General features: G+C 37.9%; 1 protein-coding gene across 2 annotated transcripts in view; it reads left to right on the forward strand.

The window, feature by feature from the left end:
• The first annotated feature begins 6,726 nt into the window (after window positions 1–6,726).
• Window positions 6,727–19,484, forward strand: part of LOC127795026 (uncharacterized) — a 31,412-nt gene continuing 18,654 nt past the window's right edge. Inside the window, exons 1-2 of one of the 2 annotated variants that reach the window (XM_052326425.1) lie at window positions 6,727–6,942; window positions 7,906–9,241. In XM_052326425.1, coding sequence (XP_052182385.1) covers window positions 6,935–6,942; window positions 7,906–9,241 — 1,344 coding nt within the window. In that variant the 5' untranslated portion in view covers window positions 6,727–6,934. The remainder of the gene's footprint in view (window positions 6,943–7,905; window positions 9,242–19,484) is intronic. The other variant, XM_052326426.1, reaches the window with a different exon arrangement.

Here is a 19,484-nt window from a genome sequence, read left to right on the forward strand (position 1 = left end):
GGTGGTTTGGATGCTGTTAAAAGAATTGAAGGAAGTAAAGTTTTTGAATAGTCTTGGTAATGAAGCTTTGAATAATGGAAGGTTTATATTTATAATGGTTAGGACTTGTGTTCAAAGATGAAAAAGGTTTGTCACAAGGCCCAGAGGATTGCAATTGAAGGAGAAAGGTGTGTTTGAAGGCAATCCAGTCTGTTATATATTGTGTGTGCTCCGTCAAATGAATTGGAAAAAAGTAGAGTTGTGGTTAGCTTTGGAAGAGCTTAAGGTATTTTTTCTTTATCCGTGGTGCTTATTTGGTTATTTTGATGAGGGATAGGAGAAAGAATAATGGTTGAGTGGTCTCTCTAGGATCTAATATTGAAATGATTCTGTAGATTGGTTTAATAGTGTGTTGTTAGACTTTCCAGTGATGGGTAGAATATTCAGATGGGATAACTCGGAACAAAAAAAGTAGGATATTGGGTAAAGTTTTTGTCTTTAGAGAGTGGTTGGACTCACAACAAGAAATCTAAAATACTAGCTATGACTTTATGGTCAAATACATATTTTAGCCCATAAACTTGCACCTTTTTTTTATTTAAATATTCAAACTTTTTGTTATTTTAAAATCACTCATGACCTATGCAATTTCGAGTCAAATTGCACCTTTAAATTTTTTATTGTTTCAATTATACCTCTGAATTTATTGTTCTCAATAAATTTGTCGAGATGTACAATTAAATCAAAATTGCATAGTTTAGAAATATAATTGAAATAATAAAAATGTTTAAGGGTGCAATTGACTCAAATTTGCAAGTTCAAATGTATATTTAAAATAACAAAATGTTTGAGTGTCTAAATAAAAAAAAAAAATCTACAATTACAGGGGTTAAAATATATATTTTACCATGAATTTATAGTTGATAAGTAAAACATGTAGCTAATACTTGTTATATAAATATTGTGACAAAAGGAGAATTTTTGTCACTAAAGCACTAAAATTTTAGGATGACATGAAATAATTGGATTTCACTACAAAATCTATGATGCCAGTAATGGTCTTAAGTATTCCTAATAAAATAATTTCGTAAATGATTTAGGAACAAAAATATGAACATGCTAATGCCAAAATTGTCGGCATTTTAGTGACAAAGTTGTCACTATTCTTGTTAACGATGAATAGTTCCATTATTGTTTTAGGGATAGAAAACCAAATGCCAAAAATGGTGACTTATTAGAGAAAAAATAATTTCATAGTTGATACTTTACACCTTTAGTGATGAACTCTTTTGTCGCCTTCTTAATGATAAAAAATTAAACAAATTGACTCCAAAATCAATTATTTCTTAGTGACAAAGTTTATGTTGCTAATATTAGCAACGAACAATTTTTTCCCTAATTTAGAGATAAAAATATAAATGATTTGGTGTCAAATAATTAAATACATATACTTTACATGTTCTAAATTAATGAATAAGAATCACTTAGAAAATTAAACTTTTACTAATGTCCATAATCTATAATAAATAAATAGAATAAGTAATTTAACATCGTAAAGAAATATAAACAAAGCAAAGCAAATTCCTCCCAACATCTAATTAAGAAATCTAGAAGTGGAACATCGCCCGCCTTCTCAACATCTAAAGGCAATTTAACTTCCTCCCATACACCCCTAGCTAAGAAACAATTAGGGGATAGAAGCTCTCGTGTTTTTTTAGCGTCATTACAAACACCAAAACCCATTTCCCTAGTATAAACACAATGACAGACATTAAATATGTTACTTAAGGCATGTAGGATACAACTTCCATGCAAAGCATCTTATTTTAGCATGCAGGAATTGGGAGATTCTGGATGCTCCATTTGTCACATTGGGTCGAAAGAAAAAGAGGATTGACTCCTCATTCTTGTTTTCTCTCCATAGATAGGGCAAGATGATATGCACTTTTCATTGTATATAAACTCCCCATTAGTCGATAAATTATATATCATTACATTATTTGGAAGAGTTAAACACAAGGGAATTGAAAATCGATTGGAAGACCTGCACGATAAATGCTAGATCATTACAACAATAATTTTATTTATAGCAGAAGAGTGTCTTCACCAAAGTTTGAGGGTGACTTGCAAAGGAGTAATCAATTACACTATACAAAAAATATTTTTTAGTGACAGAATTTAGTGACAGGTTAGTGACGGAATAATTGTCGCTAAATTTTTGCGATGGATTAGCGATAGTTTATTTCGTCACTAATTTTTTTTAATTTAGCGACGGAGAGATCCATCGTTAAATAATTTTTAATATTTTTAAAATTTAGCTATTGATGGTCTTGTCGCTAAATTTAATTTCATGATTTTAATTTTAAAATATAATTCGTAATTTGAAATTTTTATTAAATTTGTTAATTTAGTGACTGAATAATTCTATTGCTAAAAGAACATAAAATTAAAATTTAATTTAAGATAATTTCGCAATGGAATAAGTCTGTCGCTAAATGGGAAAAAATTTAAATCTTTTAGCTACGGAATTCTTACATTGCTAAAATTAGAAAAAATTAAAATCTAAATTATAAGTTTTAGCGGTCGAATTATTTTGTTACTAAAATGTAAAATTCATAAAATAGTTAAATTAAATTTAAAATTTCATTTGACAAAGAAATTTTTTATATTTAAATTTATAATATTTCATATTTAAATTCAAAATTAGTGATAGAATATTTCATCATTAAGTTGCAAAATTAATAAAAAAAATAAAATTATAAATTAAAATCAAAATAGGGATTGAATTTTTCATGGCTAATATAATAATTTATAAAACTTCCATTTGAATTAACATTGAAATAAAATTAATAAATATTAAAATTAATATTCATTTGAACTAGTTATGGAATATTCCATCTGCATTCGGTTCGTATTCAAGACAAACAAAGAAATCCATATTCAAATATAAGGCAAAAAACAAAAATATATATATATATATTTATTTGGATATAAGACAAATATAAGAAAATATATTTAGATATAAGACACAAAGAAAAAAAATATATCTAAATATAAGACACAAACATATATTTGTATATTTGGAGATCATGGAAGGTACTCTATCATCCTTTATTTGTACAAAAATTACAAATAAACTTAGAGTTAGTTACAAAATTTATTAGATTTTGAATATATTTTTAATCAAATATTTAGAATTATTTACTTATAAAATTATTTCTCTAACATATAAATCATAAATCATTTTTTTTTTTGCTAGTTTAACATTAAATTGGAGTTTAAAAATATTATTTATATATATAATTTTTGTTTATTTAGTACAAATATATAATTTATATAATATTTTTTATTTATTATTTTTTGTTTAGTATATTATTTATATATGAATTTATTCTTCTATTTGAATAAGACCTCAATTCCAGTGACAATTTTATTAAATATCTTACAACTAGAATCTTTTTTTTTTTTTTATCCTGTTCCTTCACCACCATGAACCCCATTTAGATTCAAACATTTTACACTTTTTAGTTATTTGGAGAATCTAAGTACTCTATTTCGGATCTAGAAAATAACTCTCAGAGATTTTTTTTCTTTTTAAAATATACAGAAACGAAATAATCAATCTATTGATATTTGAAAACTTAAAAGAGTCTTCCAATATATTATTGATCATGAAATATTGATTACTTATTGAACTCTATGAATAACATGAAAGTAGAATACTCCAAATTTGAGATTTTGTTTATTATTTATATATATATTATTTATATTTTATGATTTTTTAAAAATATTTAAAATATTTTTTTTAATTTTTGATTTTTTTTTATAAAAAATAGCAACTGGTAATTGCCCGTTGCTATTTCAAACAACCTAAACAACACCTCCCCCCTACGCCCCCTTCCCCTTTTTCTTGTTTAGCGATGGGGAATCTTCTAGTCACTAAACCCTCCCCATTCTCCTCTTTTTCCTATTTAGTGATGAGAAGATGTCCGTCACTAAACCCCCTCGTACCCTCCTTTCTCGTCTGCACCTTCTTCTCATTTTTGAATTTCCCCCTATATAAATCCCCTCCCCCCCCCCCCCGCTCTGCACTCTTTATTGCCCATCTCTTCCCCTTCTCCTCGCCCCCTCTACACTCCTAACCTCATATTTAAAGTTTTCTTTATTTATTTATTTATTTTTTATAGAGTCTATATTTAGAAGATACGAGTATCACCAAAATTTATAAGGTATTTTCTTTTCTTTTTTTCTGTACATTATATTTTTTGTATTTTCCTATTTTAACTTTTAAATACATCTTTGAATATTTTTTAGATGAAAAATATCCATGTTATTTATATTTATTGCATGTATATTATTACTTATTTTACATTTATATAATTGCATATTTTGTATATATTATTGTGTATTGTGTACATATTATTGATGATTTAAATGAGATAAAAAAAATTAGAAATAAAAAATTAATATGTCAATTTTTTTAATGAAATATTAATTATACATAAAAAATAAAATGAATATACAATTTATTTGTAAAATTATTTTTAAGTAGTTATTTATTAAATATATTATAATAATTTTAAATAAAAATATTAATATTTTTATTTTAAAATAAGAAGTACAAATATAATGTTATAAATATTGTTAGTGAGTTAGTTATTTTAATTAATTAATTAAAAAAATTATTAATTATCAGACTTTTTTTTATATATTTATATTAAATAAATGTAAAAATTTACATTCAAATTTTAATTTATATAATTTATATTTATTATTATTATTATATTTACATTTAATTTTTTTTTAATCAACGACAGAAGCATCCCCTTCGCTGAATCCATTCGTTGCTAAAATTTAACAACACCAATTTTAGAGACAAAATTTTTAGTTTTAGCGACGAATTTTAGCAAATTCGTCGCTAAAAGTTGAATTTTTTTTAGTGTTAAGGGACGCGTATAACCTCTTACACATGCCCTCTAATGCTTAAGTCAGTATTTGAATAAGAGTGTGGAATGCAGGACAAATAGAGGTACAATAAGTGTAAAGTTTTGAATGTATCTCAATCGGAGGAGGATTCTCCTATATATAGAAAGAAGGATACCAAAAAGACCACATTCTTTGGCGAGCATATCAAACGTTCTTTCAGATTTGTAGGTGGACATATTGGAGGTAAGTTTGACTTATTATTCATGATCTCATGTGAGTAATATTTGGAAATCAAATCTTTTGAAATTTATAATCTACTAAAAGGGTTTCTTGCATCATGATCTGAAGATAAGCTTCCTAGTCTAGATGGCCTACGAATCTCCTAAAAATAGATTTTCTTGTTATCAAATGACTTATGAGCTCTTTTTGGGAGCATCCCTTGGAGTCCTTAAGAAAGGCTCTTAAGAGAGGTCACTCGAGCGTTCTGGTGTTATTGTCTTAATACAATAATTAAATTTTGTTTGTTATAAAAAAATCTTAATAAAAAGTTAGCAAGGCTAAGCAAAGGAACAAGGCTTTGCTAAAGGAACACCAAGCATTGGGAGAAGCTAGCAATTGCCCAGGACAAGCTTGATCCAGTGTCCGGGAAAGCTAAGAAAAACCTTGGAGAAATGATTTATTTGTTGTTTAAGAGAGTTATGGGTTGTTAAGAAGAAAATAACTCAAGAAAGTCTCCATTGTTCGAGAGAGTTGATGTGTTCCCGGAGATATAGTTTGCAAGACAAAAAGTAGTTAGAAGGCACCCTGGATTTATCCCATGTGGGCTTTCTGATACTTGAACTAGACAAAGCCATGGTAAAATCTGAAATGTAGAAAAAGTATACTAAAAGGATGTTGTGAGATGGGTCATTGAGGAGAAAAAGGTTTCTCGGGGAGAGATTGAGTTGTGTGGGTGTTCAAAGCTTGGAAAATTGAAAAGAGGAAAAAAAAAGTCCCCAAATATGAAGGGTCGGGGGGGTATTTATAGCCTTGGTCTTGATTAGGACACATGACACATGTTCATGGGGACATAGTGTTCTTTCGGTCTCAAGATGTGATATTGTCTCAGTTGCACAAGGAATAGTCCTAAAATTAAGCTTGGAAGAGGACTTTCATGAAAATCCCCCCAAAAGAATGGTCCCTTATGGGATGGAAAACTTGTTTTAGATGGGCTACGTTATATGGGATAACATGGGCAGGGTTGTTTGGGAGAAAGGTCTCCTTTATTCTTCTTGGATAGAATTGCTCGATTAGGTGAATTAGAGGTGTAAGATATTTCTCAAGAAAAACTAACTCAGGGAAACTATTCATAGGGTCCTTCATGAGACTTTCTTCTCCCAAGGAATGATACTTTCCCTGGGAGAACTCTTTCTCGGGGTATGCTACATAAAAAATCAAATTAAATTTAGAAATATTATATGCATATATTTAGATATTTATAAATGTCCCTTAATGTGATATTTTTGTATTTATATATTATATATTTGTGTTAATTAAATACATCATTATATTAATAAAAAATATCATACTAAATATTATTTTTAAATATCTAAATAATATTTTTATATTAAATTATAATTCAGGTGAAACGATATTGTTTTTTAAAATTTCATTTTTTGTATTATTTATTTATTTTTCTTTGTGGACATCGTACGTAAACGTAGAGAAAGGTCAGCCACCCAGAAGGGAACAGCGGTCGAGCCGAACCGTACACCGAGCCGGTTGCTTCGGTTCGACCACCCCAAGATCACGGGGATTAGTCCCTGTCTGTTATTATGCCTATTGTGCTTCGGAGCTAGGTCTTTCCACATAACCAGAGACCCCCCAAACGCGCGGAACTCACCGACCTTTCGACGCCCAGAAACGACGGTGGTGGTGGTGGTGGCGGCGCCGCCAGATGCTGAGACCGCGTCTCAGATCATTCGTTCCTTCTTCCACCGCAGACAATGGTTGCTAGGACCACGTTAGTCATTGAAATCCAATCGTCGCCATGTCAAGGTCCGTAGCTTTCTGCTCCTATTAAGGATTTCTAGGTTTTCTTTCTTTCTCGAGTACTTAATATGTCAAGACTCGCCGGGCGGGGGTTTGAGTTTAGGGTTTGTTTTGAGGATTGCTCTGCTCTGGACAATTTACTATCTTCTCCCCTTGTTTAGTTTTAATTATGGTTTTGCGTGTTTGATCCGAAAAACATGTTGGGAAGCCTCTGTTTTGGGTTATCTTTAAGGTTCGATAGAGATCCGGCTTCATCGTAAATAACGCTCACCATAATTCCCATGAAATTGGAAAAGCCAGATTTTGCTTAGAGAATTTCTCCTTGCCCTGCTGAATAGGCATAAATTTTTTTATGGACATGCATTCATAAGCACAATAGATTAGTTAAGAGGGCCGTATCATTCTTGTTTCGAATCAATAAGGAATGTGATTGCCTGGCTATTTTGTTCCTTGCATGTCTAGTCTCTTGCAATTTCTCTAGGATGGCAACTAAAGTTGAATTGAAAGGGATACTGTTTCATATGTATAACTAGGATAGAAGCATACAGAAAGCAATTTTCCCGAATGGGAAATTGTAGCATTGGAGCTTTCCATTGTTAGATTAGAGCATGTTCTGCTCTAAACTTTAAATACTTCACTACATATTAAGAAGCTATTTACTTACACATAAGGGGCATCCCCCATGCACAAGGCTTTTTTCCCTGCAGATGCTTTTGTGGGGGAGGGGGAGGTCATTTTTTTGTCTCTTACCTTACCCTTTTCTTGTTGCAAAGATGCTATTTCCACAACTTGAACCCTTGACTTTCTAGTGCAATTACAAAGGAGCAACCTTGCTTGCTACTGCTGCTTGCTCACAAGCTCTTATACATGTATTAGGAAAACAATCTAAAAGACTTAAATGCTATGGCATGTTGATTATTATAAAGACTAATCTTTATGATGGTAATTGACTCTGTACTATGGGTGCAGACTTTTGACAATTGGTAAAATTAGGAAAATTGCAAATTCCATTCGCACAAACCACAGTTGCAAATATTCAGAAGGAAGGAAGCATGGGGCAGTTGCTACAGTCAAGACACATAGATTGCAATACAAGTCAGACTCTCAATATTTTTTTCCTACTAGAGGATATGCTTCATTCACAACATTCAGAATCACAGACAATTTTAGCAGGAGAACTTTCTCCAGGAGTTCTTATGTTATCTCTGCAAGTAAAACAGTGGCACATCATGCCTATGTTGCTTGGAGGAGAATTTTTCTGATGCCTTATAACAATTTCCGATCTTTCTCTTACATAACTAGAATTGCTCAAGCAGTTAGTTTGGCCTTGAGTCGCTCTTATGTGGTTGTTCCAGGAGTATGTGCCTTGACATGTGGTAATGCGGCATTAGCACAATCACATCCTGACACAAATTTCTTACACTCGAGGAATACGTTGTACATGCATGCACAAGATGGACATGCTCTTATAACGTCACTGGTTTCTGCAGTGTTTGAAGGAGTGATCTTGTTGCTAAGAGCATTTTACTTGACAATTTTGTTCTCTCCCTGCATAGTAATGGCTCCGTTCGCTGATTCTTTTGGACTTCAGTATAGGAAAGCATGGCTTCAGTTAGTTCGTCATACACTTGAACAGGCAGGCCCTGCATTCATAAAATGGGGCCAGTGGGCAGCTACTCGACCAGATCTATTCCCAAGGGATTTGTGCTCTGAACTGTCAGAGCTTCACACAAAAGCTCCTGAACACAGCTTTGCATACACAAAAAAGACTATTGAAAAAGCTTTTGGCCGTAAGCTTTCTGAAATTTTTGATAATTTTGAGGAGGCACCTGTAGCATCTGGAAGTATTGCTCAAGTTCACAGAGCTTCTTTGAAGTACAGATACGAAGGTCGACGGATCAAGCCTATTGTTGTTGCAGTAAAAGTCAGGCATCCTGGTGTTGGTGAATCTATTAGAAGAGATTTTGAGATAATAAATATAGTAGCAAAATGTTCTAAGTTCATTCCTACTCTGAAATGGTTAAGATTGGATGAAAGTGTCCAGCAGTTTGCAGTTTTTATGATGTCTCAAGTTGACCTTGCAAGGGAAGCTGCTCATCTCAGCCGCTTTATTTATAATTTTCGTCGATGGAGGGATGTTTCTTTTCCAAAGCCTGTTTATCCACTTGTGCATCCTGCTGTTTTGGTTGAAACTTTTGAGCAAGGGGAAAGTGTGTCGCACTATGTTGATGAGCTCGAAGGACATGCTAGGATTAAAAGTGCACTTGCACACATTGGGACTCATGCACTTCTAAAGATGCTTCTGGTAAGATATTTAAATTTTACTTTGTAGCTCTTGTAATTTTATGCATTTTAATTGTTTGTGCTTGGCAGTGTATGTCTAGATGTTAGCATAAGCATCTTGCTTCACCCTTGGCTACCCTTTCTATATGATAGCTGATTACCATTAATGAGTTTACCCTTGCTTGCATAATGTCATATTTTTTTCCATAGACTGCTTTCTATGGAAAAAAAAAAGAAGCAAAGGTAGCCTAGTAGGTGGGGGAAGTCAAGCTCCAGACAGAACAACATCTGACTAGGAGTTGTAGTCAGGCTCCAAAAGAACTCCAGTCAGATGTGCACTTTGCTTTCTTGAAAATACCTGAATTGTTCCATTGCTCTCTCTTTTGACTCTATTGACCACCCTTTCTGCTCGCAAGGGTGAACTCATTAATGGTAATGAGAAAGTTTCAGTTTAACCAGTTCAAAAAATCCTAATGTAGAAGAGAATGAAATGCTCTTACTACAAGACAATTTACTTTTCTTGAGTGTGGCATGGCTAAAGATGCAATTGTTGTTTGATCTATAAGTTGGATATTGAAAAGGCTTTTGATCATGGATCTTGGAAATTTTAGCCTTTTATTTATTTATTTTTTTGCTATTGATGAAAACCTGCAGGCATTATTCTCTGGGTGTGGATTGGGTGAACTCATTGGACCGACTCAATAGCCCATGAACCCCGTGCATGAGTATTGTGAGATTTAGTTACTCATCCATTAAGTCTCTAGTGGTATAATTTTAACTTACAAAAAAATAAAAGTAAAATATCACTAGAGCTAAAACACAAACATCAGCTAGGACCCGATTGTCATGGGCCTAGGGTTGGATTGGGAATTGGAAGAATCCGATAGAAGTAAAACCAAGAATATAATGATTGGAGAGGGAAATTGGACAAAAATGGGGGGAAGAAATTAGAGAGAAATGAGGGATATTGGTAGGGATGTGCAATTGGTTATAATTGAACCGAATCGCCCAAAAATTATTAATCGAACCGAACCGACTCGCATATAATAACCAAATCGAACCGACCGACTAACCCCAACTAATCGAACTAACTAAAACTGAACTAATCGAAACCTAAACCATGGTAACCGAATCGAACTGAACCGAAAACCAAACTAACCTAGAAAATAACCAAAGAGATCGAACATTAGTTCGACCATACTATTGTTGCCAGCCACCTGGTCGGCCGGTGATTCAAATGATTGGAATTGATCATTGGATTCCCTCGACTATGTTGATTCATATATCCAAAAATAAGTTTGATTGGGGTTGATTTTTTGTAGATCTAAAAATTAATTCTATAGTTAAAAAACTCAAAACACGTTTCTGGAAAAACGTCGCCGACCACCATCCACGGCAGATTCCGATGATCGGAATCAACCATCAATTTGCTTTGGCTCAGTGACCCACATGCCCAAAAATCAAATGCATCTAATGGTTGGATTTTAATAGATATAGGTTTTAATGTAAAATAGAAGTTGTCGAAAAACATACCAAAGGGGCCATCGGCGTCGACAGGTGAGCACAGTGGTGCAAATCGAAGGAGAGAGAGATGCAATCTTCGTCGGTGTTGTTGTAAGTGTCGGAGGTCCAAGTCGGTGTCGGCATTGGCGTTGCAGAACCCTTCACCTTCCTGGAGGTGGTTGCTTCGACGGAAACAACAGCTGGCGTCGGAGGTAGAGAGGAAGCGTTGCTTCGGCGTCGACGTTGACATCGAAGGGGGTAATGGTATCGGAGGGTCGGGGACAATGGGGAAAAGAGAGGGCCGAGCGAACGGAAGGATTAGTTCGGTCCTTCCGCCTTCTACCTTTTGGGTCTTCTCACTTCTAGCTGTGTTTGTGTATGGCATATTTTCACTTTTGCTTTTATAGTAAACCCAAAACGGCGTCGTTTTGTAAGTTCGGTTTGGTTCATTATTTTGGTTATTTCAAGAAAAAAATCGAACCAAACACCGAAAACCAAACTTCCAAAAAAATTAACCGAACCGAAATTTTGAAAAAATAACCGAATCGAACCGACTGAACTTGTTGGTTCGGTTCGGTTACTCCGGTTTAACCGAAGTTGTGCTCACCCCTAGAGATTGGGAGAGAAATCTAGAGAGAAATAAGAATATTCAATTATCATTCAACATACCTTTCCATCCTCTTTAGCTATGGCTTATATGGCCTCACTACATTGCACATGCACCCATGTGCAGTTACAATAGTGACTGTAATTGCCTATAGCTAAAACAAATATCTATAATAGAAAAAGAAAAGGAAATTACAAAATATGGTAATGCATGTAAGCTAAATACTATTATATTTCTTACTATATCCTTGGGGATCCTCGGGGTCATGACAATTCTTCCCTCCTTGAGAAAGTTCTTGTCCCCAAGAACTTTAGCAATTGGTCACTACTCTTACCCAATACCAGCTTTCTCAATCTGTTTCATTCCTCTTTCCTTCTTTCTCCTTCTAGGCCTTTTTGTCTTCATTCTTAGATTTCCAAGATCAATTCCAGGCCTAAGTTGACCCAAAACTTCCATAGGGAAAACTTCATCGACTTCAAGCCCAATACAACCACCCCCGGTAATAGCTATCCAATCAAGTTTGGTCTCCAATCTATGGACATGATCAGCCACTTCCGGATTGACATAGTTAGTAGCTGCACCTTGGAGTCCAACGGAAGGACTATCCATGTTCGTGACTTCCATTAGTACTTCATTACCGTCCAATACAAGTAAGGGGGTAGATCTATAGCCATAGTTGCAGTTATTGTATCCCCATTCAACCCATGACCATGCTTTGTTACAAAAATATTAGTAACATTTTGGAAATGTAGCAATGCAAATTTGTAGACTTGCCTTGGATACTCAGACCAAGGCTGTCCATGAGCATTAGAATTAGGAGTTGCTGTGACTGCAGTCCTAGACAACGGTTCCTCAGTGGCTGCCATAAGGCCTTCATCCTGACCTTCTTTCCCAACATGATTTACATCCAAATTATCTAATGAAACAATATCCCTTCCCAGACTATCAGATGTATGGAAGCCATCTACATAGTAGTTCTCACCTCCAATCTGCAGTATAGACTGATTATCACCCGAATCATCAGCTTCCAGTTCTTGTAAAGTGTGGTCTACACAGATCTCTTCATCTAATTGTCATGACTTGGCCTGACAATATGCCATCTAGAGCTTAACACGCGAACAAGAAGCGGTAACAGAGAGAAGAGAAGAGTGGGAGCAATCCAGAAGGAAGAACGAAAGGGAGAATATATATATATATATATATAGAGAGAGAGAGAGAACTGAGAATTTGGAGGGGAGAACAATAAGAATTCTGATTTTCCATTCATGCCTTTCTCTCGTTGAGGGTAGACAAATATATCCCCAGCGCTTGGGAGGAAAGATTTCCCTACCAGGTGGGTCCTACTCTCATAACAAACTTTGAGATTCTCTGCCCCTTTCTGCACATGGAAGAACCGCCTCCTTCTAGAACTTACAACATAAAATAAAGGCTATTACGACATAAGGAATTACAGCAACAAAACAGTAACTAGCAACAACAAAAACAAAGCAGAAAATTTAAAATTTAGGCTTGGAAGGTTCTTCTTGTGACACTAATCTTCTTTCCTCTTTAGAATCCTGAGTTACCATTGATAAGTTTGCTTTGGTTCTAGCACTAACTTCCTTACTATTGATTGAATTTTCAGCCAAACCTCCCGATTCCACGCAAACAATTCAGCAACTCCTTTTTCCTTGTGTTTGCTGGAATTTCCCTCTTTATGAACATCTTTTTCAACAATATTAGATTGTCCATTTGCATTTGCTGCCCTATCAACTTGTTTGTTACAGATTCCCTTTGGATAATGCCATTCACCACCAATATCATTTCTGATGTTGCAGTCCTCCTGTCACAACCCTGCTGCGGCTGTGGCTGCGTTTACCACAATTCTGAGGGAATTGCGAAAGAGATAGCAAGGAATTGAGAGAGAGAGAGAGATAGACGAGAGGGACAGAGGAAGAAGGGAGAGAGAGTAGTTGGAGGAGAATATTCTCGATTGTTTTTGCATGCCTTTACACTGCACGGTAGTGCCCTATATAAGGACGTTAGAGGAATTATTTCCCTGACAGATGGGGCCCCCTCCCTTAACCGTGTAACAACTTGATTCTAACCAACCTATTGGTCCCCCTAGTGCCTAAGGCTATAGCCGGAAGGAACTTACAATTAGAAGGTCTTAATTAGCAAAAATTTTTAAAAACTTCTCTTGGTAAACTGCCTGCATGACAATGCTCCCCTCTTGAATGCTTCCTTGTCCTCAAGGAAGATTGAGTAGGCTCATCGCGCAGGGAAATTTCTGGAGCAGTTCAGGGAGATATTTCCATGTGTTGCCCTTCGTAGTGTTCCCTTGCCATTTAACCAAGACTTGGATTAAGGCCCCCCTCCTTGCTAGATCACTCGTCTCCCGAGTATGGCCTCCGGCTCTACAGCTTGTTCATTTTCCTTAGGTAAAGGTGGCAGCGTGGAACTTGCTAGCTGCCCCCCAATTGACTTTTTCAATAGTGAAACATGAAATACAGGGTGGATGTGAGTGTCGAGCGGCAATTGCAATCGGTACGCCACTTTTCCCACCTTGTTAATTATAGGGAAAGGCCTGAAGTACCTGGGGCTAAGCTTAGTAGCCTTCCCTTGTGTCAGTGATCTCAGGTGTGGTTGTTTCAATCTCAGATACACCTCCTCCCCAACCTCAAACTCCCTTTCCGTCTTCTTCTTGTCTGCGTACTGCTTCATGCGGTGCTGGGCAGAGGCTAGCTCTTGTTTCATTTGCCGAGTCGCTTCCCTCTTTTTCTGTAAGTATTCTTCTACCGTGGCTACATCTAATCCCCCTCCTATTACTGGTAGCACGGGTGGTTTGTATCTGAACAGAACTTCGAAGGGGGTCACTCTAATAGCTGAATGTCGGGTGGTGTTATACCACCACTGTGCCAAAGATAACCACCTATGTCATTCCTTGGGTTGCATTAGGCATATACACCTTAGATAGGTCTCAAGGCATTGATTCACCCTCTCGGTTTGGTCGTCCGTTTGGGGGTGGTATGCCGTGGACAACCTTAGGTCCGTTCCTAGTGATTTCATCAACTCCTGCCAAAACAGACTGGTGAAAATGCTATCCCTATCGGAGATTACATTCTGGGGAACCTTGTGCAGCTAGATCACACGATCGAGGAACACTCTCGCCACCTCCTGAGCCGTGTAAGGATGGGACAATCCGATGAAGTGAGCGAATTTAGTAAACCGGTCCACCACCACCAAAACACTGTCCTTACCCTTTGATCTAGGTAAGTCGTCCATGAAATCCATTGACACACTTGTCCAAGCTTGCTCCGGGATAAGGAGGGGTTGCAGCAGTCCGGGGTAGGGTACCCGCTCTGTTTTGCACCTTTTGCAAACATCACAACCCCTCACAAACTCCTTGATCTCCGCCTTCATTCTTGGCCAGTAGAATATCCCTTTAACCCTCACATATGTGTTTTGTTCGTCGGAATGGCCTTCTAAGGGCGACTCATGCAAGGCCTGCATGATCTTTCTTTTTAGCTCAGCCCTGTCCCTGATCACTATTCGTCCCTGATACCTCAGCATTCCCTCCTTCAGAGTGTACCCCTCCACCTCTTTTTGCCTCACAGTCAGTTTTTCCAGCAAGGTCGTAATTCTTTGGTCTTTCCCATAGCTATTGAGCACTTCCTCGTACCACTGTGGAGTCACTACTGTGACTGTGGCAATGCTTCCCTCTTCATGGCATCGGGAGAGGGCATCTGCTGCTATGTTTTCTTTTCCCTTTCTGTACTGTATCGTGTAATCTAATCCCATGCGCTTGGTCATTCCTTTGCGCTGCAGCTGCGCTTGAAGGCTTTGCTGCAAAAGGTATTTCAGGCTTTCGTGATCCGTTTAAATGATAAATCGCCCCCCTTCCAAGTAATGCCTCCATCTATCCACTGCCATTAGGACTGTCAAAAATTCCTTCTCATAGATGCTTAACCCAGAATGTCTAGGGCCTAGCACTTGGCTTAGGAAGGCAATAGGCCTTCCTTCTTGTGCTAGCACTGCCCCAATGCCAGTGCCACACGCATCAGTTTCCAAGGTATAAGGCTTCTCAAAATCTGGCAGGTTCAACTCAGGCACCCTACTCATGGCCTCCTTCACCTCATTGAATGCCTTTTCTGCCTTGGAGCCCCAATTAAACTCTTCCTTTTTCAGCAACTCGGTCAGTGGTCGGTTGATGACTCCATAGTTCTTAACTGTTAACCGAGATCTCACCCTTTTAGGATCACTCAAATGAAATCTCTCCTTAATTTGCAAACGACTAGCAATCAGCAATCAAAACAAGAACCAATCAAGAACACACAAGAATTTACCCCGGTTCGGTCTTAAAGAAGACCTACATCCAGCTTGGCTTTCGCCCGCACTTTTCCACTATCTTGAAAGTTAATACAAGATTACAAAGCACTCGAAAATCAACTCTCACCTAGCCCATAAACCTGAAAGCTATATAGAGTTGATACAAGAAAGATATACCCTCTTTCTCACTGCTTAATCTTATCCCAAGACAGCTTGCTAACTCACAAAAAAAAGCATACCATAAAGTCTTCCCCACGGCCTCTATATATAAGCATATAAGGCGGGAGACTTCAACCTGACCGACTGCCCAAAGAGCAGTTACAACTACTTCGGTCAGCCCTAGAAAAATAATAAAAACCTTCTAGAAACATAACAACAAACATATTACATAAAATACCCCTCATATTACAAGCTCTAATCTAGAACAAATGCTTTAACATTAACAAACCGCCGATAATAGCCTGTTAACCCAAGAAATCCCCTTAGGGCCCTCACAGTTGTGGGCCTCGACCAGGACACCATAGCCTTGATCTTCCACGAGTCAGTGCTCACCTTTCCTTTAGAGATTATGTGCCACAAATACTCCACTTGCCCCTGACCAAACTCACATTTGGATTTCTTGATGAATAATTGGTGGGACTGGAGGATGTCTAGGGTGGTTTGCAAGTGCAGCAAGTGTTGTTCGAAGGTGGAGCTATAGATAAGGATATCATCGAAGAAAACTAAGATGAATTTCCGCAAGTGAGGCTCAAAGATGCGGTTCATGAGTGATTGAAAGGTGGCTGGGGCGTTGGTAAGCCCAAATGGCATTACCAGAAATTCGAAATGGCCATGGTGGGTCTTGAATGCAGTTTTAGGAGTATCCTCGGGTTTCATCCTAATTTGATGATAACCTGAGCGTAAATCAAGTTTGGAAAAGAACTTGGTATTGTGGAGTTCATCTAAAAGATCTTCCACCAAGGGTATGGGAAATTTATCCTTGATTGTGATGGAATTCAAGTGGCGGTAATCTACACAAAATCGCTATGTTCCATCCTCCTTTTTCACTAACAAAACAGGGGAAGCAAAGGGGCTTTGGCTTGGTTTGATAATGGATTGTTGGAGCATATCCCTAACCATTCTCTCAATCTCATTTTTTTGGATAGGTGGGTATCGGTAGGCTCTAATGTTAACTGGTTTTGTATTTGGCTTGAGGTTAATCGAATGGTCAAACAGTCGGTTAGGGGGTAGGGATCTTGGTTCTACAAAGAGGTCCTCATATTTCACTAATAAATCATCAAGTAAAGCCAAATGTGTTACCTGATCAGGAGGCTCCTCCCGGTTGCTGATTGTTAGGTAATACTACCCCAGCTCTCCTTGTTCCTCGAGTGTGTCTTTCGTGGTCACTATTGAAAAGAGTTGTGCCCATTGAACTCGCTTCCCCTTCATGACTCTCCTCAGACCTTTCCCCAACATCAGCTTGCACACCCCAGCTTCTTTTCCACCCGTGATGGTCATTCTTTTGCCCTCCTTCTCGAAGGATGCTTCCATATGGTTAAAATCAAAACTAATAGGACTTACTGCCTTCATCCAATCCACCCCCAAGACCATATCGCAGCCTCCCAACTGCAGCAATCTTAAATTGGTTACAAATTTCTCCTCTTGCATTTCCCATGCGAACCTGTTCCAGGTCGAAGTGCTCAACACCTTTTGGCCATTGGCCACTGTCACGCTCAAGGGTGGCATCCCTATCAACTGACAATTTAGCCTCCTTGTAGTGTTCTCATCAATAAAACTGTGGGTAGTCCTACTATCAATCAGAATCATCAGGTTACTCCCCTTGGCCTGCCCTCCTACCTTAATAATTTTGTTATTGGCCACCCCTTTCAGGGCACAAATGGATATTTCTCCATTGTCTTCCATGCCCCTGTCGCCCCCATCTACCTCTTCCTCCACCTCCTGGTCACTTTCTTCATTCCCCTCTAGCAACAGAATCTGCCTCTTGCAGGGCTGCCCAAGGTGGTACTTGTCTCCACACCGAAGCATAGTCCTGCTAATCTTCTTTGCTCCCTCAATTGATCTCCCGAGGGTGTTGTGTTTTGACCCATAATTCCTCTTACCCCGCTAGTTCCCTTGCCTGCTTCTCGATTAAAATACCTCCCTACCCCATTTTGGGTCCCTGCCACCATCCTTCTTGTCTGTTGCCTTTGCCTCTTTAACAAGGCTTCTACTGCTAGTTCCTGTAACCGAGCATCTTCCGATGCTTGAGCTATAGTTTGGGGTCTAAGTACCATTACCATTGGCCTTAATTCGTCATTGAGGCCACTCAAGTAACTTAATACAAAATAGGCTTCGGTTAGATGGGAGTTTTATTGGATCATGTAAGACCTCAGCTCCTCGAAGCGTTTCTAATACATCTCCACACTTCCCGACTGTTTAAGCTTGTTGAACTCTTCCACAATGTCAACCATGCTTCTTTCTCCAAACCTTCCACATAGAGCCTCTATGAACTCCCCCCACGTCAGGTTTCTCCTAAGTCGTATCACTCCTTGATACCAAGCATCGACCTCCTCATTGAAGTAGGCTGCTGCCAGCAGCACCTTCTGTGGCTCTAGGATGTTATGCCATTTGAACAGCCTTTCGCATTTCCTTATCCACCACCGCAGGTTAATCCCTTCGAATACTGGGATTTCCATCCTAGGGAGAGGAAATCCTTGTGGTTGATGGTTCACCGGGCCCCCTTCCAAGTATTCCTTTTTCTCTGCCACCCTGGTTAAGCTCCTCCTCATGTATTTCCAGCTCCCGATCAGCTCTATCCCTTTGAAGGGTAGGGTCTATCCCTTCCCTCGAAGGGAAGTCAGGTGCCAGGCTCATTGGTTGTTGTCAGCCTAACATGGCCATGTACTGCTGCATTTGTGTAGCTAGTTCCTCCCGTACCCGCGTAATGGACTCTTCCAACCTCCTTTCCATTCCACCCATGGCGCTCTCCACTCGGCAATCCAACTCAAGGATCACCTCTTGATTCCGAGTCGTACCCAGCTCCAATTGCTCCACCTTATTTTGACATTCCGCTACCACCACCCTAGTTTGTTGCAACTGTGTTTCGAAGTTCTTCATACGCGTCCCCTCAGTCATAGATTATCCTTCCCACCCACTGGCCAGAACAGTTCTCTGATACCAATGTGTCACAACCTTGCTGCGGTTGTGGCTGCGTTTACCACGAGGGAATTGCGAAAGAGATGGCAAGGAATTGAGAGAGAGATAGACGAGAGGGACAGAGGAAGAAGGGAGAGAGAGTAGCTGGAGGAGAATATTCTTGATTGTTTTTGCATGCCTTTACACTGCACGGTAGTGCCCTATATAAGGACGTTAGAGGAATTATTCCCCTAACAAATGGGGTCCCCTCCCTTAACTGTGTAATAACTTGATTCTTACCAATCTACTGGTCCCCCTAGCGCCTAAGGCTACAGCTGGGAGGAACTTACAATTAGAAGGTTTTAATTAGCAAAATTTTTTAAAAACTTCTCTTGGTAAACTGCCTGCGTGACACCTCTTTCTTGATAATTTTGCCTAAATTGAAATACTCCTTGTGGCTTTCGCCTGAACCGGAATACTTCTTCTACTCAACATCGGAGGTGAGCAATGAATCTGATTCCCGCCAACTTGACTTCTCCTTCGGCTTCTCCATTTTTAAGAATTCCTCTTTGTTAAAACTTCCGTGATAATCATCAAAGAATTCAGCGGGAAAGCTGTAGTGATACTTCTTAGTTAGTATCATCGCAAACTCTTGTAACTGCTCGTGTAACATACGACCGAATTCCTTGCTCATATCATGTACCACACTTCTTGTTTCCTTGTCCAAGTAGCT

This window comes from Diospyros lotus, chromosome 2 (assembly GCF_014633365.1).
Source record: "Diospyros lotus cultivar Yz01 chromosome 2, ASM1463336v1, whole genome shotgun sequence".
NCBI lineage: Eukaryota > Viridiplantae > Streptophyta > Magnoliopsida > Ericales > Ebenaceae > Diospyros > Diospyros lotus.